This window comes from Barbatula barbatula, assembly GCF_947034865.1.
Source record: "Barbatula barbatula genome assembly, chromosome: 8".
NCBI classification, from domain to species: Eukaryota; Metazoa; Chordata; class Actinopteri; order Cypriniformes; family Nemacheilidae; genus Barbatula; species Barbatula barbatula.
Window position 1 is genome coordinate 25,068,700 of NC_136771.1, and position 25,410 is coordinate 25,094,109.

Below are 25,410 nucleotides of genomic sequence, written 5' to 3' on the forward strand. Positions count from 1 at the left end.
CTGGAAGAAGAAATTTATTTTAATCTCAATGGGAAAAAAAATATGAAATTAAAAATATATCACTTTCTATATAGCAGTATTATTATTATATTTCGTTAGCCGTTTACCTCAATCTCCAGATCCAGAGGTCCCGTCCTGTGACCTTCAACCCGTTCACCCTGTCCTATTACGGTTATTGAGACATTCAAACTCTTCCAAATGATTCAAATAATGCTAATAACTGCGATGAAGTGTCTAAAAATACAAGAGATCACACAATGACTCTTTCAGTTTCTGTTTAATCAGAAGCTACAGTGCACATCATATAAAGAATCATAAAAAAAATCTCTGATAAAACGATAAATATTTACAGTCGATGCATTCACAGTTTGAACAGACACAGTCTCGACATCCAACAAACACAACGCTAATAAAAACGAACACTTGTTTGTGTCACGTGTGGCCGCTTTAGTCGGGACAGTCAACTGAACCAATCACAAGACTGCAGCAAACAGAGGCCCCAAAAAAATCTCTTCCATTAAAAAGAATCCTGATGGAGGTCGAGCCGTTCCTCTCAACTGTCCGTGGACTCCAGAATGTTCTCAGCGTCTTTAAGCACGACCTGACCTCCATTCACCCGTTCACCAGGGTCACCGTCACGCACCCTACATGCCTGAGAGAAAGAGAAATACCAGCTGCAAATAACCATTTGACCTTGTTTTCAAATCTTCTCCAGCATGTGTGGTTGTCAGAATGTAAAGATGATGTCATGACAGCCGATCGGAGGTGCATTTAGAGATACGTGCACTTCATCATAAACTCTTAAGGGTCTGTGTAGTGCACGTATGTCTAGAAGCCAAGGTGTTTCAGCACGAATTTAACGCAGAACGGCATCTCAAATCTTTCCAGAACATCCCACATCATCACAGCCGTCAGGTCTCATTCATCTTTAACTGTTTGAGTCATGAATGAACACTTTACCATCACCATGACTAAACCTATAACACTACATAAATCACTCATATCATCACCGGCTCTTCCGCTTTGTAGATGACTACACTGTGAGATTCATAATGAAACATTCATAGTGATTTTAAGTTTAAACAGGATGTTGGAAGGAAACGCTGAATTAGTTTAGATCACACACTGGATTCGATTGGTTGACCGATTTAAGATGGAGGAAACTGAAATGAAAGTAGTGTTATTGAAATATACCAACAGAAGGATTGTTCTAGATACAAGCTAAAGACACACAATCAATACAGACACCAAACCCAGCAGAACAAAGAGACAGATGACAGAGGTGACGTTTATTTCTCAACAACAAAACGCCTAAAAATCATTTCTATACAAAATTAACAGCACAGCGATGTATTGAATCAGATGAAAGGACTCGAAAGCACACGATTCAAGTCTTCTGTCTCTCTGAACATCATAATGAAGTGGAACCCAACCCTGTTCTAACAAACACAAAACAATCATGTCTGTGTCTCTCTCGCCCAACCAGAGGATTGTAGATTACAAACACATGTTGTCATCAAACCACCGGATGCTTATTATTCACGGTATATATATATATATTCTGCATAAAGAAAATGTATATTGTGTTACTGGACCATTACGATTGCGTTACATTGTGAAAGTAAAACATATTCTAGCCCCAAATTATTTTTATTTTAATAGTTTTTATCCTTTCTAATATAATTCACTCACATTAAATGCAGCTTAATCCTCCACTTAAAGTGGGCAATTTAAAATTGAGTCATAAGAATGAGATTTTAAGTCATTCTGATGGAAATAATGCCGTGGCACAAAGAAATAATGGTTTAAAAATATGATTCATTCCAGTTTTTTATCATTTTGCAACAAGCAGACATGAGTCCCAAGCCTGTCACAAAAACACACATTAAACAAGAAGTGTTCAACAGAAATAAAATGTGCCACTCGCTCATCAGAGATATAAAACAAGATTAAAAACAAAAAATAACATCCTATTGTACAATACAGTAAAAAACAAGAATTAAAATGAAAAATCAAGAGTGTACATGAAGGACGTGGGAAACGTGTAAATAAAAGCAGCATGCTGGTGAGTTAGTGGAATATTAGCATGCAGCAGTTAACCAAAGAAAATGACTCTCTCGGTGTGTGTGTGTGTGCTGAAGTGGTTCATCCTGTTCATGTGTAATGCCAGATGTTTGTGTACAAACCACACTGACAAATGTGCAAATATTTATGATTAGTACATGCGCACGCACACACACACCAGACCCTCAGGCATAACAAACTGCACTGCACATCTGTTCGACAGAATCACTAATGTGACGCAAACACACGCAACCGTGAGCTGCAGTGAGCACGACTCGACACAATCATCAACCTCACGCAATCATTTCAACAGTCACCACACAAATCCATCACACGCACAGCTATTAAGCATAAGAGTGGTTACTGAAAGACACAAGCAGATGAATGAGAGGTTAAAGTGATGGAGATCTGATTGGTCGTTTGATTAAAATGGGACTAAATCTACATACGACCAAAGACTCCTGCAGCACACGCGGTCTCGGCTGCACAAAATAAACAAGAAAACAACAATTAGACAAGACAAAGTAAGCAACACAAACTACGATTTTATCAGCGTGTTTGGACGGAGACAGATTTTTGAGTAATATAACGTTTCTCCACACGTGCTGCCGGACTGTTAGTTAGCGGTTAGGTGTTAGCGGTTACAATCGCGCAAAAACATTCTGTGAAACACTTTGATTTTAATTTGTAGGCATTTGCCCTGTGCTTTGCTCCAAGACTATCAGTCTTTAACCGTTAACTACACAAGACTGTGATTGGAGTTCTGGCAGCGGGGCTAAGCGGCACGCTGGAGCCCGGGTTTGACGCTGCTCTGTTGACTGTGGGTTCCATTGCTCTCGGACAATACCTCTTGCTCGAGGGTGTTGAAGCGAACGCCCGAGTGCTCCCCGTTCTGGTCATGCCGCGCACACGGGAAGCAGAGGATCCGCTTGAAAGTGTTCCGCATGTCCTTGTCCCGGTACGAGTAGATGATGGGATTCATGAAGGAGTTGCACTCCGCCAGCACCAGAAAGAACTTCTCGTACTTTAGAACGGAAGTTGTGAGATCCAGGCCGTCCAGCAAGAGAAGGACCAGACCAGGAGTCCAACAGATCACAAAGCAACCTGGGTGAAAGAGCACAGAACATCTGAGATAAATACACAAAATAAACCTCCATCTCGTGCTGATCAAGTAAACGAGCGGCCATGTGCCTCAGAGTTGGTCATTTGCATAATTCACACCCAAACCAGCTCCATATAAGGGCTTTCCTGTTACACACTTGAAGATTGTGGCTCTTTCCTCGTCGCTGGCGAACGGCACCATCAGGTTTTTTTCACAAACACAATACTGAAACATTTCACTTGAATGTGTCACTCAGAAATTCCTGGAGGCTAAAGTATGTAGAGGAAGTGGAGAAAACATCCAGAAGAATTTACAGCAGGAATCTAAATAAAGTGGGTGTGATGGATGTTTGTCGGGACATGCACAGAATGTCTCTCTGAAAAGGTGAAGTGAGATCGAGAAAACATGAAAGTCCAGTTGAACAAGTCCAGGCAAGCGTACCTCCTCCTGATCGCTCCAGTGTGTGTGTGTTATAGTAGACAGCTGATTTGTGTAATATTCTCTAAACTTCATGTGATGTTTGATACGTGAGCGGGTGGTTACTGTAAAAAGCTTTTTTCCCAACACAAGCGTGGGTCTGTGTGTTCATTTGTGTATAACATTGTGTCCTAACATGGCGTGATAAACCTTGCACTTGTGAAGGCCAATCACGGCGTCACATTCAACACCGTGAATCTACAACAGCGAGTCAATAACAAGCTTCATCTCTGTCTGACACACATGATTACATACTTATATGTGTTGAAGTCACATAACATTAAACTGATGTCACTTCCTGTGAAATCATAGCCCACAGATCAAATACAAACCAAGTAGGGCTGGGCGATATTCCTGAAATCTGACCTCTTGATATCTTTCCAAATATTGATGGTAGTCGATATATCAAGTTCATTTGCAAAAACAGATAACTCGGTTTTATTCATTTTCATAAATAATGTTTTCTGTTATTAGCATTCCAAGTAATATCAATCAAAGCGCAGTTGGGTTGTTTTGATTAACTAATAATAACTCTGACAACACAGCTAACTAACATAGTCCACAAGATTTATGAAAATGGATTAAAACTTGTAGTGATTTCAGATGTGGCAGCCGTGCTTAGCTGCGCATGAACCGATATCACAACTTCACAATATCATAATCGCACAAATCAAGGGTTAGGGTGAAATTCTGTGAAAATCTCAATTTATCGTGCAGCCCCAACATATATATATATATATATATATTCACAAGAGATTCATCAGATAGCTTACCCAAAATCATGATGACGGTTTTCATGAGGTTAATCACAGTCTCCTTGTGTTTGACCTGTGAGGTGTGCTGGCTCATCCGGTGGTTTTTCCGCCGCACATAGACAAAGATTCGAGTGTACACAGCCACCATGACGGTAAATGCGAAGAGGTTCAGCACGGCCCAGAAAATCAGGTAATGGCGGCTGTAGAGCGGAGCCATTGTAGAACATAGGGAGATTCGACACAGACAGTTCCATCCCATAGTAGGGATCAAACCCATCACTATGGCGATGAGCCAGATGCCGATGATGAGCAGCACGACTCTGTGGTTGGTCATTTTACTGTGTAGCTGCATGGTGAAGATGGTCTGATGCCTCTCCAGAGCAATGGCCATCAGATTGATGACAGACGCGGTCAGACTGGTGTCTATTAAACCCTGAGGAAGACAGACAAGCACATTAACAACACATATACACAAAACTGCAGGTAAAACTAGGGGGGTCGACCGATTATCCACGTCAATATTCATCCGTTTTGTGATTATCGACATAATTTGCTCATAAATTAATTTAACTTTAACTTAATTTCCTCTGATGCTACACACCGCTCTCTGGCCCAGAGTAATGCCCATTGCCCATCTGATTTGCTGAAAGTCACGCGAGGCTGAAGGCACTGAAAGGATTGATCTCTTGTATGAAAGTAAAGACAGGTGCAGTTTCTCCCGCATCAGCTTGTTATGTGATCACATCACATCTATTTCACATGATCGGCGCAAGACTCTTGGTTTAATATGTTTATTTCACTGTGCGTTTGGCTGATGTCTCGCTGCACATGTGCGGCAGCTCTTAAGACAGTCCTAAACAAATGGAAACGGTTTTTTTAAATCACCACTCCGAGGATAAACTTCATTGAGCAACTCTATCAAGTGGACATCATTCTTTCTGACGAGTATTGTTGCTTTCTGTTCTTACTGTGGTGTTACTATAGTAAACGTGTAGTTACCATGTTTTTTTCAGAGCTCTATTTGTTCTTAATTCTAAACATATTTTTTATATTTACACCATATATATATATATATAGGCTCAAAATATTGGTTTGTTTTAATCTAACAAACCCTGAAAAATGCATTTTCGGTGAGAGACACCAGACCCAACACTGCAGATGACCTGAAGGACACTATCAAAGCAACCTGGGCTTCCACCACACCTGAGCAGTGCCACAGACTGATCGACTCCTTGCCACGCCGCACTGATGCAGTAATTCAAGCAAAAGGAGACCCAACCGAGTATTGAGAGCATAGAAATCAACATAATTCTTAGAAGCCTGACATTTCTGTTTAAAATATTATTTTTATTGATCTTATGTAATATTCTAATTTTCTGACACACTGAATTTAGGGTTTTCATTATCTGTGAGCCATAATCATCAACATTTCAAGAAATAAAGTCTTGAAATATTTCAGTCTATGTGTAATGGATATATAATATATGGGTTTCACTTCCTGAAATGAGCGAGACAAAATATTGACTGTTTTCACAATATTCTAATTAATTGAGATGCACCTGTATGTTTAAAAGAAACATTACGAGTATATCCTAACAAAGGAAAGAGGTTTGTTTCAAATATGCCTTCTTCATGCATTCATGAAAACATTAGTAAGTTCGCCTGAAGGTCTTCAGCTGTACAGTCAACAATTTCTCAGATTTTAAGCAAGACCTGTTAGTAACAAACATTTAATATCTTACTGTCAGTGTGACTTCTTGAATCAGTTATCACATTTAAAAGGGTAGTTCATAAAAAAATTAAAATTCTGTCATCATTTACTCACGCTTTTGTCATTACATAACTGTATAAATTTCCCTGCCTTATTTCAAACAGAGTAGCAGCAGTTTGACTATTGATGGACATTTCTCTCTTCAGCTGGCTCGAAGTTCACCAAAAATCTATTTTCTAATTTAAATAATGTCCTTGTTTTATTTTAGTTCTTAAATAGGTCTCAGAACTCAATATTTTTTAAGGAGCAATACTAAATATACAAGAGAAGATTGTATTTAAAGTTCAACTTAAAAGACGCCCTGAGATGCAGGCATTTAAAAAATGCACTCCGGACCTTTTTGAAAACCTGCTCCATTGGATTATAATGTAAAACAGACGCTAGCATCTTATAAAAAGAAGTTAAGACTGAACACGGCCTTAAGGTTTGTTTTAGTGAACCCTAAGGTTTCTTCTTGTAACCTGTTTCTCATTAGGGGTGCCCTTAACCCCTATACCTAACGGTTTCCACAAAGTGAAATGCAGCAGGTCCAAAAATATAAAAAGCAATTCAAATTAGCAATATTTCTGAGGGAAACACAGAACAATGTGACATTACAGAACAATAAACGCCACCCGCAACCCATTTTTTTCAGGTACTGTGGGACTTGACCTCAGTCATCAGGAATGACACTATTGGCCAGATAAACACCAATCAATTCCCTCCTGAAACCATTATCTGATGTCATCCAACGACCGTGAGCTGCAGGTGTTAGACATTAAGGATTAAGATGTAAATAGGGGTCGGTTTTGAGTTCACATCGACTTAAAGTATTTAACCTATGAATATTCCAACAAACGCTCAACGGTCAACCTCAAATGATCGCTTTCATACGTCATGTGTTCTCCATGCATGTTTAATCCTTATGTCTCGACACAGCCAAACCACTTCACAGATCACACAACATCACCGCCGGTCTTACCTGACGCACAAACCACTGATACGTGTTCAGTTTTCTGGTCCAGGGCCCGGTGTGGAACATCAGATGCAAGTAGGATATTCCAGCGAACAAGTCCGCCGCCGCCAGATTCCCCAGCAGGTAATAAATGGGGTAATGGAACCTGCGGTTCATGAAAATGGCCAGCATGACCAGGATGTTAGCGAAGATCACAAAGCAACAGACCAACAGTCCGAGAGAGACCACCGCAATTTCATGGGTCCCCCAGATACTGGTGATATTCTTTTCGCTTAGTTTGTAGAAAAAATCCACATTCATATTCCCATAGCAAACGCCGTCTTTAAGAGTGGCCATCGCAGCCATTGTGATTCAAAGGAAGTGCGACAGATGACTGATCCGACCAAAATGATCTGATAGCTGGAGATCAAGCGGTGGGGTCTTCAGATTGTTGATGTCATTTATTCATGAAGACACCAAGATGTGAATGTTCACCCAGTCAGAGAGATGGCAGACTGGTCTATTTCCCTGCGAGGAACAAAAACAAGATGTCAATTCCGTTCACATATCTTTTAAAACGTCAAGCACACAAGAGCTATGATATTTCATTTAAAACCGCAAGCACTCTTACAAAACTTCATAATAATAAAATATATAATAACAGAAAATGATCATAAGAAACCCTGTTAAATAGTGTTCCACATAGAAATGAATTTTTTTGGTATTTTATTGCTTTTTCTGCTGAAACGATCAATACTTTAAAACATCCTGTTTTATCTGAGTGTATTATATGTTGTAATCTAAACAGAGTAAGATTACTTGAGATTTCTTCATTTTTAAAAATGTCATATTCTCTTGTCATGCTGTGTACTGATACAGGTAGTTTTCTGCATTTAAAAACCTGTAACATGTATATTTTTCTATGAAAATGTAATTTATTAGAATAATGCACGTATGTAAGATAAAAACTTGCTTTGCATCATGGCTTCTGTTTTTTTAGCAAAACCGTTTTAAATGGTTACAGTTATGAGATTAAAGGGCATATGTTCAAACTTGTGTGAAACTTTCTGGAAAGGTTTTTAAATTAAGACTTTTACCTTGTTTGTAATAAATAAAAATAACATTTGTTGATGAGAGTATTTTAATTAAAAACATGTTTGACATCTTGAAATCCATTTGCATCATGGCTTTGGTGTATGACACAAGCATTTGTTCATAAAATAACATGAATTTACTTTGAGATCTCACATCCTCAAACTGGAAACTAAACCCAGGAGTAAACAACACATGCACGCGCACACACACACAGTAATGTGACCACATTTTAAAACCAGTAAAAACATTTCCCACAGTGCAAGAAGGACGCCAGCGCTTCAATTCACTTCAATGCCACAGCCAATGACATGCTGGGAAACCGTTCAGACAGTCACTTCCTCATTGGATGCCGTGGCCATCAATCTACTGCAGAAAACAGACGGTTTCCAGTAACCCACTGTTATCATCTCACAAACCCCCACACAGCCAAACATCTGAAAATACTGCTCAACTTTGTGTTACCATTGGACACACACAAAAATCCTGCCGATGTGATCAGACACACGAAAACCATTTCTCAAAAGTTGTGTGTTTGTTAACAATAATCTACACAAATGAAACAAGATGTCTAAGAACAACCTGAGCGAGCTACAGCAATAAACACTCTACACAAGCACACAAACACCTGAGCGAGCTACAGCAATAAACACTCTACACAAGCACACAAACACCTGAGCGAGCGCACTGCAATAAACACTCTACACAAGCACACAAACACCTGAGCGAGCGCACTGCAATAAACACTCTACACAAGCACACAAACACCTGAGCGAGCGCACTGCAAGCGTGTCCTTTCATGGCGCATACATAACACTTGCATCGGCCACAACAATAACAAGACTGAGATCTTAAGGAGGTTATGAGCCTCCATACAACAAACAGCAGTGTGCCATTCAGTTAACATGTTTAAAGTTGAACTAACGTTTACTACACAACCAGAATATACGCTAACACTCGCTAATCGACACGTGAAGTTCATTCCACAAGATCATAGACGTTGAAGAAGTTGTTTTGGATAAAAGCCACCTAATGTTGTTCTATATCTAATGCATCTGTGTGGGTTTGCCTTCACACTCGAATGATTTTCCATTGTTTCCTAACTTCAACAACATGGTTATCTCAGTAATATTTAATAATCAAGCCTAGCCACAAACACATCAGCAAATGTATTTAGTGTCTGTGTAAGAGTAAGTGAGGTAAATGAAGTCTTGCTTAAGATCTTCAGAGAGCCATAAAAACACACTCAGACTTCCAGAGGCTCATAAAATCCCACCCTGAGCCAAATAACGGGAACGTTCACCATCGACCATAAAGACAGAAACATTCCTGTAAAGTCACAGAAGACCAAATGTTTGTTTGCTTACACAAAGCTGTAGTGCGATTCCTTTTCTAATCCAGTTCAGAAAACATGTCTGTGTTTCGGTGAGTATTAACAGAGCAAAGCAAACCCTCCAAACTCTGCTATGAGTTCAAGTGTGTCATTATACAGGCGGTCACACCCAGTGTGTGTGTGTGTGTGTGTGTGTGTGTCGCTGTTCTGATAGGTGAGCAGGTTTAAAGAAAGCAAAGCCAAGGTCACAGGTTCAGTTTTCCAGGCACTCAAGTGTAACTGTGTGTGTGGTTGAAATCAGTCTTTGTCTCAAACAAAAGAACACTACACACTCTCTCGTCCATGACATCACAGTTGTGTGTGTGTGTGTGTGTGTGTGTGTGTGTGTGTGTGTGGTTTATGCAATTGGAGGAAATGTGTTTTCAGAATCATGATACATGTGACATCACATCCTTAACATGGAAAAACATAACACAGTTTGTATTTGTATAACGCTCAAAATGTTAATAGTTTATAACAAAAACAATAGTATGACACGAGTGTTTTACTCAATTTACATGTTACAGGCATAACAACTGCTGTCAGCTCCTTTCACTTCTTTAGGACTCAAATACATCACGTTTACTTTTCCTTTCGTACACACATTAGACATGTTAAGGTACAAGGAAGAACTGACATATAAATCTAACAGTGTGTGTTTACCATCTTTCAGTCAGTTTCATCAATGTGTACCTCACTGGAAAAGTGCAAGAACTACATACACTGTGAAGAAATAAAACATTGATTTGGTTTAGTAGAAAGTCTGATGTTTGAATGAACTGAATGTGGTGGTCATGTTCAGCATCTCATGAGCTTCAACGTCGCTTTCATTCTAACATTCAACCATCAGCGTTTCACCTCAGAATGTTTTCTTTAGTGTTTCTTGAAATCCTTTGTGAGATTTTCATCGTGTTCGCGCGCGTATAATGTCTCGTATTTGATCTGATATGTGTTCTCAATGGACAATAAACACCGTGCGCGTGCGCGTCTCAGGAACAGCGCGTGAACTGGGCGCGTCGAGTGACCGTCTAACAAACTAAATCAAAACCACAACTGCACAACAACTGCACAACAACTGCACAACAACTGCACAACAACTGCACAACAACTGCACACAGAACACGAGTTAACTTCACAAATACTGACTACACACAAACTCACAAAAACTCTCACGAAACTCCGCGAACACAACTTCACACACATCAGTCGCACACACTCGCTCTTTACTTACACACTAACTGAGACACTCACCGCCGAACTCGATCCGGATCCGATCTCAATCTGATCATCTCACGTCGCGCCGCTGTTCTGTGCGCGCACTCACCTGAGAGACTTCACCTGACGCTCGTACGGCGCGAGGGCGGGGCTGCGGAGGAGCTATGCTCCCGGAAGACGCAGCTGATTGGATACAGGTAATGTGACGGACCAATGAGAGGCGGAGCATGAGCGGTTTAAACGTTCAGTGAGTGAACGGCCGGAAGTGCTGCAAAATCTCACCATATAATTACAAGAAATAACTTAAATTACCGCTACACCAACAATAACCATACAATGATAAAACAAATATTCATCATAAACAATGATGCGGTGTTGATGTGCGCATGCCCGGTGGAGGTAGCTGATCTCTGAAATATTCAAACGTCCTTATTCATGAATGTGCTGTGTGTTAGGAGGCAAACGTCGAAAAAACGAAAAGGGCAATCTGCACTTTTTCCTCACACAAAATCACAACTTTGAAACAGCGCTATATAAAGATCTCACTGCAACACACACTCATGTCTGCTGGAGGGTGTGTGTCATCTGGAACACATTTATGGTGCAGGCCATTAACATTTCACCCCACCTAAACACACACGGAGAGGGATTTCAGGACCTCTCATAACATTTATCTACAAAACCCAACCTCATCCCAAACCTGCTGACAGCATCAATATTATTACTTGATTTGTGACTCTTTGTCAACAGCTAGTGTTTGTGTTATTTCAATCTCGAAAATAAGTGAGAGAGATATTCTGGATTTTTGAGCATTTGCACTCATGAGAAATGACATCATTCACTCTGAATGCGCCACACACACAGTTAGATGAACTTATTAACACACTTACATCTCTCAACAGAACACATGGTGTGTGATCTCCCTCTGCTGGTCTTAACAAGTACGTGCTTGTGAATATGAATGACCTACATCAGTCCAAACATCATGAGGATGAATGTGTTTTCATCTGATAAACATCTCATGAAATCTCAGTGAAACTTACACTGCAGCACATCTAAAGAAACACCCCCACAAGCAAATAACGTCACAAACGTTTATTTTATCGACTCCAGAGAATATGCATGGCAACTTTAAAAATCATACAATCATCTCATTTCCACTCTAAACAAAACATAAAACTAATGGAAAATGCCAGAGAGTGAAAGCAAGAAATCAAAAGGCATGTCACAACCTGTCATTCTGGAAACGACACAGACACAAGCTTGCTTTCAAACATAAATCACACACGAATCATTCCACAGACACACATGAATCATACAACAGGATCATGAACTGCACGAGGAGGGCAAGCCTTCGATTGGGTGAACAGAAGCTTTAGTCTGATTGGTCCAAAAGCTGCAGTCCTTTGTGTCTTGATCCAAACACAATTCAGATGAAGGACTGGATTTTCAAATAGACTCTTTCAACACCAGCTTATTGAAGTTATTCGGCGGCAGATGCAGAGTCTCCGGTCGCTTCTCCTCCATTGTCATTGAGCTCAGCAGCAGCCTCCTCCTTCTCTTCCTCACCCACCTCCATGCCCTCGTCTCCTGCTTCTCCTATCTTCACTTCCTCCTCATGCAGCTCACCATTCCCAACAGCTTCAGTTGCTGGCTGACCCTCTTCCTCTGCAGTCCCTGCCTCTCCGTCAGCATGCTCCGCCTCTCCATCAGCATGCTCCGCCTCTCCGTCAGCATGCTCCGCCTCGCCGTCAGCATGCTCCGCCTCGCCGTCAGCATGCTCTAGCTTCACCTCATTCAGGCTTTCAGAGGTGAGGTCAGCCTCCAACACATCCATCATGGAATCCTCGGGGTCATTGTCATCCTGGTTACCAGTGAACGGGTTTTCACCCTGCCAAACGCAGACACAACAAAAAAAACGTATCTCTTCCGTCAACACTTCACTGATTGATTTATCCTAATTCTTTTCCCTTTCCTTCTTAAAAAAAATTATATTAGCTTTGTATACTGTGCTAGGCTTTAACGGACTAGTTTTGATGCACTTATGTATTTTGTTGCCTATGTTGTTATAATTGCTTCCAATGTTTCCTCATCTGTCAGCTGCTTTGGATAAAAGCGTCTGCTAAATGACTAAATGTAAAAGTGTAAATGCAAACGACAAATTAACACAATTCAGCTTTTTGCCAGTAAGAGAGAACAAGAGGGCCACAAACCTTCAGGTAGCTCTCCAGTTTCTTTCCGATGACCTTGTGGTTGAGGATGCTGCGAGCTACAGAGAGACTTGCCCTCTTCGACTGCTCCATCATACCCTAACACACACATGGGCAAACAGTCGATCACACAGGACTTTAATGAGAAACGTTCCAGCAGCCAGGTGGGTGAGGTCGTACCTTGCGGTTATAGTTGTGGTCATGTGACTTAAGGTGCTTCTGAATTAGCGGGTACTGCATGGGGATGAAGACGTCACACGCTGCGCAGTGAGCTGCCTCCACCTTTTTCATGAAGTGCTCCATACCAATATCTACACACACAGACAGGTAATTACATTACAGCGAGAGAGTGGCAAAGACCAGGAACGAACAGAATTACACCTGCTCCTCCCAATGTTTGTTCACAAGTTAAAACTATCGCAACAGGTTAAACGAGAGAGAGAGAGACCCACCTCGTGTCAGGTCCTGCTCTCTGAACACCTGACAGATGGTGGCGCTGTGATTCTCCATCTGACTGACTCTCTGCTCAGTCTTCTTATACTTATTGTTCAAATACTCCTACAAAACACACAACATTGCATTCCATTTCTACAGCACTTACGCGCAGCATAACAAAACAACTTTACAGAAACTGAAATGTTTATGGCTTACAACAAACAAAACTTGGCTTACAATTACCACAATATTTTAAGCAAAATCTCCCTCAGTGATGAAACTAGAGAAACCCATCTAACATCAGCGGATACTGAACATGAAGCATCGGTACCTGCAGAAAATCAGTGGTGGGCTTTGACAACTGACCAGCCAAAAACTTAAAGTGATCTTTGTGGAATTTGCTCTCCAGATGGGTGGCCATGTCCTCGCTGTAGAACGAGCGGAACTTACAGACGGAACAAGCGAACGCCACCCTGAAGAACAGCAGGACAGAGAGACGTGTCCGTGAGCCACAAAACACTTCACAGGGATTAAAAACACACGTCGCACAACATGGACGGATGGAAAAAAATGACCTGTGAGCAGAGACTTTGACCCCTGACCTCTCAAAGAAACCCCTCCTCTTTCTGATTTTGGATGAAGAGGGCGAAGCCTGTTTCCCCTTTGCTTTGGACTGGGAGCTCTCTTCCTGATTGGACAGACCTGAGGGGATACAGACATGAGTTAGACCGAGAAATACTCAACCGCATGAGATGCTTTGGAAAAAGAAACTTACCCGAACTTTCACCACCGTCAACCGGTTTAGCTTCCTAAAAAAAGACAGAGAGAGACACTTTAATGTTGTGCTCAGGATCTAAACACGAAAATCACATTTCTGTAACAAACACTCACGGCAGGAGCGGTCTTCTCCTCAGATTCCTTTACCCGTTCCCTGCCTGTGGCCTCTGAAACATCACAACACTGATTAAACAAAGACGCTTGGACACTGACGTTACAGCGACACACTGAACTGTGGTTTAATACCATAGGCTGTTCTGTCTCTCGCCATGTCGGTTTTGCCCATCTTTGATTTGGGCTCGTCCGCTGCTCCCGGAGTCTGTTTTCTCTTCTTCTGACCCTCACGCTGAGGTCTTGTCTGCTGCTGCTGGAATACGCCATTCAAAATGACACATCACACCAGGTCATTGGGTAGCATCACAGTCTCGTGAAAGTTCTGTGATTAACTCATTTGAGCATTTACATCACATCAGTTTCATAAGAACGCTCATATGAGGAACGCTGTGAAACTTTATCTCGGATCTCATTCACTGCAGCAGGACCGGAGCAGAACACCAAACATGTCTTGAAATGACGTTTATTTTTAATAGTTGTGAAAGCACAAATGAGATATGAGGAAAATCTTACACTTCCTAAACATAACAAGAGCGAATAATGACAGAAGTTTTTCCACTCTTCACTATTACAAAAATACACAATTATCGTTCCTTTATCATTGTGGGATATTACTTCACATTTATTTCTCATTTCATCCACAATTCTGAACGGGTTTACTTGAGTCAAAATCAAAGAATTCAAAAAACACAAGAGGGGCAAAGTGGGAGATCAGTTCTCCTTGTGGGTGGGGTGAATGGTGCAGACTGGGTGAACTGGTCTCTCAGCCCCACCCCCCAGGCCAGGAGTGCGAGGTACTTACTCTGTTGAGGGGTCTCTTGCGGCCGCGCTGTCGGTTGGCCCTCGGGGCCCCTCCAAAGTTCCTGGCAGAGAAGTCCTGGGACTGGAAGGCCCCGCTGTCGGGGTACATGCGATTGGCCAGGAGCGAGGGCAGCTTTCCTCGCCCCGCGGGGGAGTGGCCCTGGCCTCCGCCTCGCCCGCTTCCTCCCCCCGCGGAGGAGTCTTGCCTGCGACCGAAGCCGCGCCCACCGCCCCCTCCACCCCTGCGCTGGGATCTCTGCCCCGCCCCCCAGCCGGAGCCCGAGAAGGCATCTCGTGACGGACGCATTTTGGCGGATCCGAAGGCAGAGGCGGCGCTGTCAAAGCTGCTCCCGCCACCTCCGCCCATGACCCCAAAGCCCACGCCTCCTCGCTGGGTCATCATGTCACCCCGGGAGTCACTGTAACCGAAGTTACTGGATCTGTAGAGATCTCGGGGGGCGAGGGAGGCAGAGCGCGAGTCGAAAGACTCGTATTGGTCAAACCTGCAGAGGGAGGGAGGCGCAGAGCAAAGGTCAAGCAATGATGACCAGTCAAGCGTCGGCTGATTTGCATCATTTCTCAGATGACGGCATGAGTCTGTATTATGTGTGAATACATGTAAGTGCTTTTTGGAACATAGTCAATCGTTCAAGCCGTTCCACAGCCTTGTCTCTCATTGGGAGCTCAATAGAAAGGGTTTGCAGGTGTATTGTGGGAAACGAGGCAGTGAGGCTGTGGAAAAGCTTTAGAACGACGGTTGCACAGACAGACATTTAAGGCAACGATCTTGAAAGACCAAAAAAAAGGCACATCTGGCCTTGACAAAATGGGTGGTTTGGGGAAGCCAATACGGTAGCCAAGTGAAGAGAATTTGACACACAGGGTGATTCTCAAGAGCAAGACAAGCTTTATATGAGAACAAAAAGTTGGAAAAGGACCGTGTAGAACAACATCCTACAGCAAATGAACCAATGAGTAACCAGTTAAGTGTACATCAGAACCGCCCGTGTGTCCAACGTCAATAAATCAACTAACTGGGTCAGACTGTAGCGATCACACATAACTATGTGTTTAACCTGCGTGTGCGTGTCTGCTGGTTACCTGTCACCCCGAATGGAACTCTTCATGCCGCCCTCCAGCTGCGTCAGCATGTCCAAACGCTGGTTGATTTTAGCAATGACGGCGTCTGCGTTAGACCCCGATGAGGAGAGCAGAGATGCTCCAGACAAACCCCTCTTCATACGGTCATTACCTCCATAACCGCCACCTCCAAACCCTCCTCCACCTGACATAGAGTCTTTATAACCATACAGGTCATAACTGCTTGACCCTGAGGTCACGGGTGAGAACAGACAACACATCACCATCATCAGTAAATAATAAATGTAATATAGCACACTGGACTTAAAATGAAGTTGCTCTCTAGACCAGATCCAGTTTTCTGTATTATTCTGATTTAATAGTAATGAGTTGTAGCTCCTAAACACTTGACTGAACAAGTGTCTTGTAAACATTTTTAAAGTACTGAAGTCCTGCATAACTAATAGGCACAATATATTCACTTGTACTAATTTAAAGTAAATAAGAGACATGTTTAACTTTACTGCGTATTATATCAGCATCGGTCATAAATCACTATACAAGTACACATGATGTTCTCACCCCTGGAAGATCCTCCACCACCAGATCCTGACCAACCAGAGAACCCTGAAGTGTCCAAACAAATAAACAATCAGTATTTAAACACAGCAAGTCCATCCTTTTCTGTGAATGTGTATGCTTTGAACGTGATTATCTATTCTGCTGAAAATAATGAAAATAAGATCCTCAACACAATATTTACATTTAGCAGACAGATTTCCTCAACACAATATTTACATTAAGCGACTTACAAAGAGTTCGGGGAGCAATAAGCGATATGTCATACAAGAGCAAAGTACAAAAAGTGCTAATACAAAGTTACTAGTTTCAACAAAAGCCAGAACACTACCTGTTGAGAGATGAGGGTTAGTGTATTTTAGTGTACAATATAAACAGTACAAAAATTCCTTTCATGTGGATGTTTTATTGGTAACCAGCTGATAGTTTATAGTAATTTTAACCCTTAGAAACGACAACCATGTTTGTTTTCAGCAGGAATAAATAACAGACGCAAACTTAACCTGTAACCAAACGGCCCAGTGTTAACGTTAAATTAACGTTCATACACGAGTAACCCGCGCATGCGCGATGAAGACGATTAACCGGTTAATCGAATAACAACAGGAGCGAGACGGCGGCCATTTTACACCAGCAAACTCCTCCGTGTTCACGCGCTTTCAGATTTGACGCAAAAACGTCGAGAAACAAAGACGATTAAATGTTAAGTTAGTAAAAGGTTTAACACATCGGAAAATATGCATCGCGCGAACCCTTGATTTCATTATAACCGCTGAGAAATAAAGATAATGATCACATAATGTTAAAACATTTTTATTAATATTAAAACAGCAGTATGTTTTATAGAGGAGAAGCGTTTCCTTCGGCAAACGCAACGACAGTTTACGTTCAATATCGCGTTAAGCATGCAAACCGGTGTTCGTTAAAATATTTAACACGTCTGAATAAAGTAACAGAACGAAACGTTGTTGTAAAATGTAAACAAAGGTTTCTCGCCCAACAAAAGCCAGCGCCATTTCGCGCACTGTACCCCTTCGCTAACCACCGTTAATTTAAACACTAGATTTACAGAAAGACAAATGTCAATGATGTTTGTATTAAAGCAAAGAAGAATAAATCACTCGCCTGATGAATATCCGCGATCCATTTTGAAGCGATAATGAACGTGACGACGGCGTGAAGAGCTCAGTTCAGCAGCAGGCCCCACAGACCACGCCCACAGAGGCTATGGCTAAACATGACTGACGCGTAAACGGCCCAATAAGAATTCGTCGATGACCTGAAACACTGAGCGAGAAACGTTTCAAAGTAAAAGTCTGCACTAAGTTATTGTCATTCAAGAGATAAATGTGTTGTTTTGTTCAAACCATATCATAGAAAGATAACGTTTACTGTCATTAAAAATAAAAGCGTTTGCTTTGATATTATTATTGACTATAATCATGTTAATGATCATGTCTACTTGGCTTCAGTCTGAGTGAATACAAACACATTTTGGGTTTGTTACCCATAAAGGCACATTATTTTATTAATGGGGATGTTTATGACAAAGAGGGTTTGGAAACACATTCTCATTAATCGGACATTGTGTACGACTGTTTATTGATTTACTGTTTACATATTAAATAATGACCACAGAATTACAGCATTTACCATTACATCCCTAAATCTGAAATTTTTTTTATCCATTTTAATTCTCTAACAAAAAGTTTTTTAACAGACATATATATATATATATATAAAGTGCACACACAAATATTTGGTCCCACCATTTCTGAAATATATTGAAATAGAATATTAGAGTAAAAAGAATAAGCTACAGGAAATGCCAAACCAGATACACAAGTAATTTGGCTTTATATTAATAAAATAACAAAGAATGTACATAAACTGTATCTTTTATGGGATTGTTGGCCACTTTCTCAAGCACTTGAATTTGACTTTTAGTGTTTTCAGAAACACACAAAGCTGTAACATTTGAAAACTGTAACATACGGAAACATGCATAAGTATATAAATGTAGATATTCCTTCATGTTAAACCAACCCAGAGTAAATAATAGAGATCAAACCCTGATGACCTAGTTTAAAAGAGATTGTGCCACTTTATTCATAAGAACCTGAAAGCAAACTGGAAATATATCAGATTTAAAATCTAATAAAAAAAAGAGGCTCCAAAAAGACAATATTTCAGGATTTTGTCAACAAGGGGTGAATTCTCTTGGCTGCCAGTTCTTCCACCGCAAACATGTAGTTATACTGCAGACAAACAGAAAACAGTTATGACATAGAAATGCTGACATAGAAAATGAAGAAACAACTAATAGAAATGAGCACAATTCTAAATAAAAGTCCTAACAGAAAACAGTTGTACTGATAAACTCTCACCTCATTCTCAATGTCCTGCACTGATTTAATACGAATATCACTCAGTGTGTTCACAGACACCTGACAGAAACACAGAAATATCAATAATTTTTAATGTCTAATATTACAACAAACATTTGTTTGATCAAAAGCAAGATACTGATCATAAACTAAATGGTTTTGAATGTCATATTCAGAACCCGTGGACCTTAATCAGCTTGTTTAGCGCAGCTGTGACCTCAGTGACCGCTCACCTGTGGGTTTTGCTGACACTCAAACTTCGGGTGAAGACTGAATGGAACTCCATCCATTGCTTACACAAATCACAACAACCAAAAACAGTCATATCAGTCACAGAAGAGTTACTCATTCACATGTGAAGCCATCAAAACGGATCTGTTGTTTACATGATTGTGATATGACTTAATTTGAATGTTAATGTTTTTAAGTTAAGTGATACGACTCAACAAATGCTTTTATTTTTGGGTTAGGGTTATTTTTAGGGTTTTTTAGGGTTATAGATTTTATTTTTACAAAGATGTGATCATGATATTAGGTCATCTATTTGCGGTACCTGTTATACCATAGATGTTAGTATGGTTACCGCTGTCACACACACCCTCAAATGTCTTGCTAGTTTCTAAGGTACCACGGCGACGGCTGACCTTTGTTGGGCCAGCGGGAGCATTGCTATATGGGGAGGACAGAAAATTACAGATTGAACAACAACATCCAACCAACCATCTGGAACAGCCTGGCAACCATTCAGAACACCTAAGCAACCACCTGAATTCCCTTAACAACCACAGTTTGTTGAATATGAATAATGTTCTTTACAAGCACTGCTGTGTGTGGTTACCTGTACCTGGTTTTGAGCGGCTGTGGAGGTCCGGTTCCTTCTAGCGTGAGACTGCGCATGTCCAGACTGATTCTACGAGGCTTAACCTGCGGCACTGGAGGAGAGAACGTGCCCTTCAAACACCAGACCACAAACCCATTCATGTCTCTGTAAAAACACAAACACAACCAGAACAGATGAATAAAACAGATGTAAAAATCTCTGATTCAAGATAAGGTGCGCTGGGTGTCTGATTCTAGATCGGGTGCGCTGGGTGTCTGATTCTAGATCGGGTGCGCTGGGTGTCTGATTCTAGATCGGGTGCGCTGGTTGTCTTCTGATTCTAGATCGGGTACGTGGGGGGTGTCTGATTCTAGATCGAGTGCGCTGGGTGTTTTCTGATTCTAGATCGGGTGCGTGGGTGGAGTCTGATTCTAGATCGGGTACGTGGGGGGGGGGGTGTCTGATTCTAGATCGGGTCGTGGGTGCGCGTGAGTCTAGATCAGGTGGGCTCTGTGTCTGTTTCTAGATTGGATGTGCCTGTTTCTAGATTGGATGTGCAGGGTGTGTCTGTTTCTAGATTGGATGTGCTGGGTGTCTTATTCTAGATTGGGTGCGCTGGGTGTCTGATTCTAGATCAGGTGTACAACGAGTCTGTGGCCTAGTGGTTAGAGCGTTGGGCTTGTGCTCAGAAGGTTGCCGGTTCTAATCTCAGTGCCAGCAGGTCATGACTGAAGTGCCCTTGATCAAGACACCTTACCCCTGATTGCTCTGCAGTAATGTGCCACTGTATAAAACTACTTGTAAGTCGCTTTTGATAAAAGCATCTGCCAAATAAATAAATGTAAATGAAGATCTGGTGCGAGGGGTGTCTGATTCTAAATCAGGTGTACGGAGCGTCTGATTCTAGATCAGATGTACAGAGCGTCTTACCCCAGGCAAGTATACTGCTGCAGCATGGTCTTGTTCTTGACCGTCAGTTTGAGCTCTAGAACGGCTGTCGTAACGCTGCCCACAGGAACAATCCTCACACAAATGCGCTTCTTCTTTCCAACAGACGCTTCTGCACACACACACACGAGCGAGCATGTTTAATGGTCCAGACAAACTCAATGAAAAAAAAAAAGCTGATTGACATCTGCGCTTCTAAACACTTGAACACTACAGATATTTCAGATCTGACTTACTGTGCTCAAGATATTCTGGGATGTAGCAACAACCATGAGGAATTGTCTCCTTATCAGAAATCACCTGCACATCTGCCACGACCATCCCTCCAGACAGATCCTGTGAGAGACAGATAGATGAGAGTGAGACAGACACAACCAGAAGAGTGACAGGCAGATAAGACACATATGAGGATAAAAGATAAGTGATAGTGAGACATACAGATGCAAAATAGTGAAAAACACATTAGAGAAGAACAAACAAAGGGGAGAGAGACAGACAGCTATGTGAGACAGATGTGTGGTACAGATGAGAGTGAGACATACAGCTGAGAATGCAACAAAAGTGAGAGTGTGACAGAGAGCTGAGATCGAGTCGCAGGTGAGAGTGAGACACAGTCATGTGTGTGTGTGTGCGCCGCTCACCCTGCTGTAACACAGGTAATATCCTGACTTGAGTCCAAAACCTCTGCTGAAGTTTGCTGAACCTCCATCTTCAGTTTGATTGATCTACACACACACATAAACCAACACACAACTCCAGTGAGATGACACACATGTGAAAACTGGACAGTGTGTGCAGGTGTGAGTGGTTGTCATGGTTACCAGAGAGAAATGACTGGGACAGGTGCTGGTGTTAGAAGCCCAGGCCACTGCTGTGATGGGTTTGCTGGACGCCTCAAGCACAGACATCTACACAACAAACACAACCATCAATTAATTCATCAATGACACAACAAGCATTCTCACCAATCACGCACGCACACACACAAACACAATCACACTAAGTACACACACACACACACACACACAAACACACTAATTACACACACACGCATATATATATAAACACTATAATCGGTAACAAACACACCAATGACATATATATATATATATATATGAACACACACACACACACATAAAGCAGACTTTGACACACACACACACACACACACACACACACACACACACACACAAACAATAATCTAAACTTAAATAACCGAAAACATAAAAAAGTATACAAAAAGACTCTTTTTGAGTCGGTAATAAATAATATGTGATGAACGTTATATTGTAAATGTGTTATTTGTTTTCTTTCGCTTTAACTCACAGCTGTTCGCGCGTCGGATCGTCGCGTCATTATAGTTATTAAATACAGATCAAATGCGCTTCATAATCACTATTGAAGCTACACAACAAAGATAAAACAGCGTTCGGGACTCACCTGATGTGTGTTTATAACTTTAATAAACTCGACTCAGATCACAACTCGGCTTCACACCCGCAGCCTAACGTACAGGAAGTGACAGACCGGCGAACTACACATGCCGTCATGCACCGCGAAATGACGACACACATGACGTACGCAAGCGCCGGTTCGCTTCGGAAACATGATTTAATTTCAGTTAATATATAATGTTATAAATACACTTGTCTGTCTTCTTCTAACTCTAAATGTATAAAAAATGTATTTAGAAAAACATTGTATCTTTGCCCTTTGTTCATTCATCTTGGAACCGGTTCACAGATCGTATTGTATGGAAAAAGGTTTGGCGATCATTATTTCATCACAAACTAAATGAAGGAAGTATCATTTAAACTTCTACACCACAAAACATTTCCTTATGAACTTTAAAGAAGAAACATTTACTGTTACTGCTCATTTGTTAAACCTTTTTGCGAACATGTTTACGCTTTCATTATTAAGAGATTATGTTTTAATTTTGAAAACATACTTTTGGTGTTTTTGAGAATCATCAAATAATTGATCATCCTAGCATTACTAGTATTGACATGATTCATTTGATCCTGTTGTTAGCAAAGTTTCGTATACACAGATGTGCATATTCTGGAAGAAAAACTTGTTTTATTTCCTTTAAAAAAGAAATGGAACTTTATGTTGATTCAATTAGATTTTACGGAGCCGTTGAAGGGACATTGGCGAAAAAAAATTAACAGAAAGCGGAAAAAACAGAAGACAATAGGCTTGTTTGAGATGCGCCTTGCCTCGCCTGAAATATAGGCGAGAGTAGACGTGTCCAGTGAGGGGAGGAGTGAAAAAAAGTGCAGGCAAGCCGGACACTTCCTGAATCTCGCTGTGCTGTGGACTGCAAACGTCAACAATGGAAGAGATCGCGTTCGCGTTCTTTATCGCAGACGAAGTTGATGCAGTTGAAATACCACTGTTTTTACACGAAGATGGTTATGATGAGGAGAATCACCGAAGGTGAACAGTGCTCATTACTTAAAATGGCTTATTCAGTAAATGGTAGGGATATAAATCTATCTGATCTAGAGTGGTATTGCATCTAATGAAATTAATGTCGAGTAAAAAATAAACAGTCCTGACTGCAGATAATTCAGCACCAAAGAAAATTGTTTTTATTATTATTAAAGTTATTTGGGTGAACTATCCCTTTTTTACATGACAAATATTCCATATAAATATATTACACAATTGTTTGTCACCTTAATGTAAGTTTCAATTCATGTTTAATGATTAGGAAAAGTGTGTGCTGCAAATTATTCTTAAAAAATAATATGAAACAACAACACATTCTAAATTAAGAAATGAGCATGTGTGGGTTTTGTTTATTGCACTCCTGGAATCAGACATATCCAAATAAAGATATCAGATAAAAACACAAACATGAGGCCTAATTGTAAAACAGTCACATTAGATGTATGCATGTATTGATGGATTGACTAATTTATTTAATGGAATAATGTTGTACAAAAATGTCAATGTATAAAGAGAATACACATCTCTCAAATAAAGAGAAAATTAAAACAAACAGGACTTCACTTCAAACCAAGAAAATAAAAATAAAACATGTCCTAATTACTAAGTAGCCTACTATAGAAAAAGTAAATCGTATTAGGCTATAGGTAATGGACTTCTTAGAATTAAGGGGAAAAAAATATCAGCTGACATTCTCAGCCAATGAGCACGAAGCTGTGTCGTCAGTCAGTCGTTTCCCATCATGCTTTTGAGTAGCGCAGTCGGTGGAGAGCAACTGCGCTCGACTGCTCAATCCGACACAGCCGCCTCGCTGTCGCGAGAGTTTTTTGGCACACGTCAGCATGAGGTCAGAGCAAGGCGGACGTAACTCGGACACTTTTCTAACCGGCATGCATCTCACGGTGATCACCGGTGATCGGTTCTGCGCAGATTTTGTTCATCTCAAACAAGCCTAATCATTCATGCGTAAAACAAGATACACACATGCGTAAACAGTTTCGCATGCATAAAACCTAATTTACGTGCACATAGTATATATTTACATTTACGAAAAGCAATTCACGTGCGTAAAACTAAACGATTTTCTCATAAAGTACGTTTCGCAAACATACAACTGCGCACAAAACTTTTGAAAAGTGAAAATGTACACGTTTGTATTGTTATGCGAATGTACAAATCGTAACACACGTGTGAATCGCCTTGGACGTGTGTGTGTGTGTTTTGAGACTCTCCTGGCAACGCACTTGGGTTGTCGTACTCTTTAGCCAATCAGATTCAAGCTTACCATTCAACCAATCACAACCCACTGAGGGTGCACGACTCGAGGAAAACGGCTCTGCGCAACTTTAGTGCAGTTAGGCTCAAATACAACGGAAATGACGCATCACCCTCACCGCACGTTAATCACATTACGATCTGTTCTACGCTTGCGCTGCTTCGTGGGTACAATTTCTTATATTTTTTACTTTTAAATAAAATACATTACTCAATTTACTTCGCTGCTGTCCACCTGGTCTCATTTCACTATGTGTTCTGTCAAGTCAGTTTGAAATACTCTAATGTTTCCCCTGACTTTGTAGTTCTTTCTTCATGTAAATTAATATAGTCTAGTTAGACATACGTGTTATGTTCCTTATTCGCTTCTGTAAACGCCATTGAAGGGATTATTTTACTAATTCAGATTAAATGGATAGATATATTAGCCTATATAGACACATACTAATAAATTACTACATTTAAAGTTAACTAGTATAATCAGATTTTAATAAAAACGACACAAAGCGTCTTTGACAATACTACTGACCTCAGATAGAAACACGGTAAGGTAAATAGCCATGATACAGCAATGAATCGCAAAATGGGAGGAAACTGAAGATTTGCAGTCGATAAAAACACTTTATTCCACATGTAACAAAAATCATTTTCATGTAACAACTCTATTATTTTGGATTGGTAACCACATAAACTGTCAAGTAGTGAACTATACTACTCTAAGAATTTAACTGGTTGAGGTGGCCAA

At 40.9% G+C, this 25,410-nt stretch overlaps 3 protein-coding genes across 8 annotated transcripts; all 3 read right to left on the reverse strand.

Annotated features, from left to right (window-relative positions):
• Positions 1-260: 260 nt before the first annotated feature.
• lpar2b (lysophosphatidic acid receptor 2b) lies at positions 261-10,875 on the reverse strand. Of its 4 annotated transcripts, XM_079461794.1 has the most exons (7): positions 10,819-10,875; positions 7,599-7,631; positions 7,131-7,269; positions 4,417-4,831; positions 2,912-3,168; positions 2,514-2,546; positions 261-652 (listed from the first exon to the last, which is right to left on the reverse strand). In XM_079461794.1, exons 1-7 carry the CDS (start codon positions 10,854-10,856, stop codon positions 554-556), a joined length of 1,014 nt encoding a protein of 337 aa, XP_079317920.1. In that variant the 5' UTR covers positions 10,857-10,875; the 3' UTR covers positions 261-553. The 4 variants fall into 4 exon arrangements, with proteins under 4 accessions (XP_079317920.1, XP_079317921.1, XP_079317918.1 ...); XM_079461795.1 differs by lacking the exon at positions 2,514-2,546; XM_079461792.1 differs by lacking the exon at positions 10,819-10,875 and having other exon boundaries at positions 7,131-7,611.
• Positions 10,876-11,862: 987 nt separating this feature from the next.
• On the reverse strand, positions 11,863-18,011 carry akap8l (A kinase (PRKA) anchor protein 8-like). 3 transcript variants are annotated; one of them, XM_079461706.1, is made up of 13 exons: positions 17,904-18,011; positions 16,782-16,826; positions 16,221-16,449; positions 15,121-15,622; positions 14,451-14,571; positions 14,319-14,371; positions 14,203-14,236; positions 14,003-14,129; positions 13,759-13,900; positions 13,445-13,550; positions 13,173-13,303; positions 12,996-13,091; positions 11,863-12,673 (listed from the first exon to the last, which is right to left on the reverse strand). In XM_079461706.1, exons 1-13 carry the CDS (start codon positions 17,923-17,925, stop codon positions 12,266-12,268), a joined length of 2,016 nt encoding a protein of 671 aa, XP_079317832.1. In that variant the 5' UTR covers positions 17,926-18,011; the 3' UTR covers positions 11,863-12,265. The 3 variants fall into 3 exon arrangements, with proteins under 3 accessions (XP_079317832.1, XP_079317833.1, XP_079317834.1); XM_079461707.1 differs by having other exon boundaries at positions 14,451-14,568; positions 17,904-18,001; XM_079461708.1 differs by having other exon boundaries at positions 14,030-14,129; positions 17,904-18,001.
• Positions 18,012-18,273: 262 nt separating this feature from the next.
• On the reverse strand, positions 18,274-22,533 carry mvb12a (multivesicular body subunit 12A). Its single transcript, XM_079461812.1, has 10 exons — positions 22,374-22,533; positions 21,755-21,841; positions 21,575-21,658; positions 21,170-21,269; positions 20,916-21,045; positions 20,010-20,150; positions 19,719-19,834; positions 19,399-19,457; positions 19,166-19,225; positions 18,274-19,036 (listed from the first exon to the last, which is right to left on the reverse strand). Exons 2-10 carry the CDS (start codon positions 21,839-21,841, stop codon positions 18,968-18,970), a joined length of 846 nt encoding a protein of 281 aa, XP_079317938.1. The 5' UTR covers positions 22,374-22,533; the 3' UTR covers positions 18,274-18,967.
• Between the last annotated feature and the right edge of the window lie 2,877 nt (positions 22,534-25,410).

Excerpts from the sequence above, each read along its gene's own strand:
- lpar2b (XM_079461792.1), bottom strand. The coding sequence starts at position 7,469 with ATGGCTGCGATGGCCACTCTTAAAGACGGCGTTTGCTATGGGAATATG. Across the intron at positions 4,832-7,130 it reads ATCAGTGGTTTGTGCGTCAG|GGTTTAATAGACACCAGTCT; the intron begins GTAAGACCGGCG and ends TGTCTTCCTCAG. Across the intron at positions 3,169-4,416 it reads AACCGTCATCATGATTTTGG|GTTGCTTTGTGATCTGTTGG; the intron begins GTAAGCTATCTG and ends TCTTTCACCCAG.
- akap8l (XM_079461706.1), bottom strand. The coding sequence starts at position 17,925 with ATGGATCGCGGATATTCATCAG. Across the intron at positions 16,827-17,903 it reads GGATCGCGGATATTCATCAG|GGTTCTCTGGTTGGTCAGGA; the intron begins GCGAGTGATTTA and ends TGGACACTTCAG. Across the intron at positions 13,092-13,172 it reads ACCACAACTATAACCGCAAG|GGTATGATGGAGCAGTCGAA; the intron begins GTACGACCTCAC and ends TGTGTGTGTTAG.
- mvb12a (XM_079461812.1), bottom strand. The coding sequence starts at position 21,841 with ATGTCTGTGCTTGAGGCGTCCAGCAAACCCATCACAGCAGTGGCCTGG. Across the intron at positions 21,270-21,574 it reads ATTACCTGTGTTACAGCAGG|GATCTGTCTGGAGGGATGGT; the intron begins GTGAGCGGCGCA and ends TGTCTCTCACAG. Across the intron at positions 21,046-21,169 it reads CCCAGAATATCTTGAGCACA|AAGCGTCTGTTGGAAAGAAG; the intron begins GTAAGTCAGATC and ends GTGTGTGTGCAG.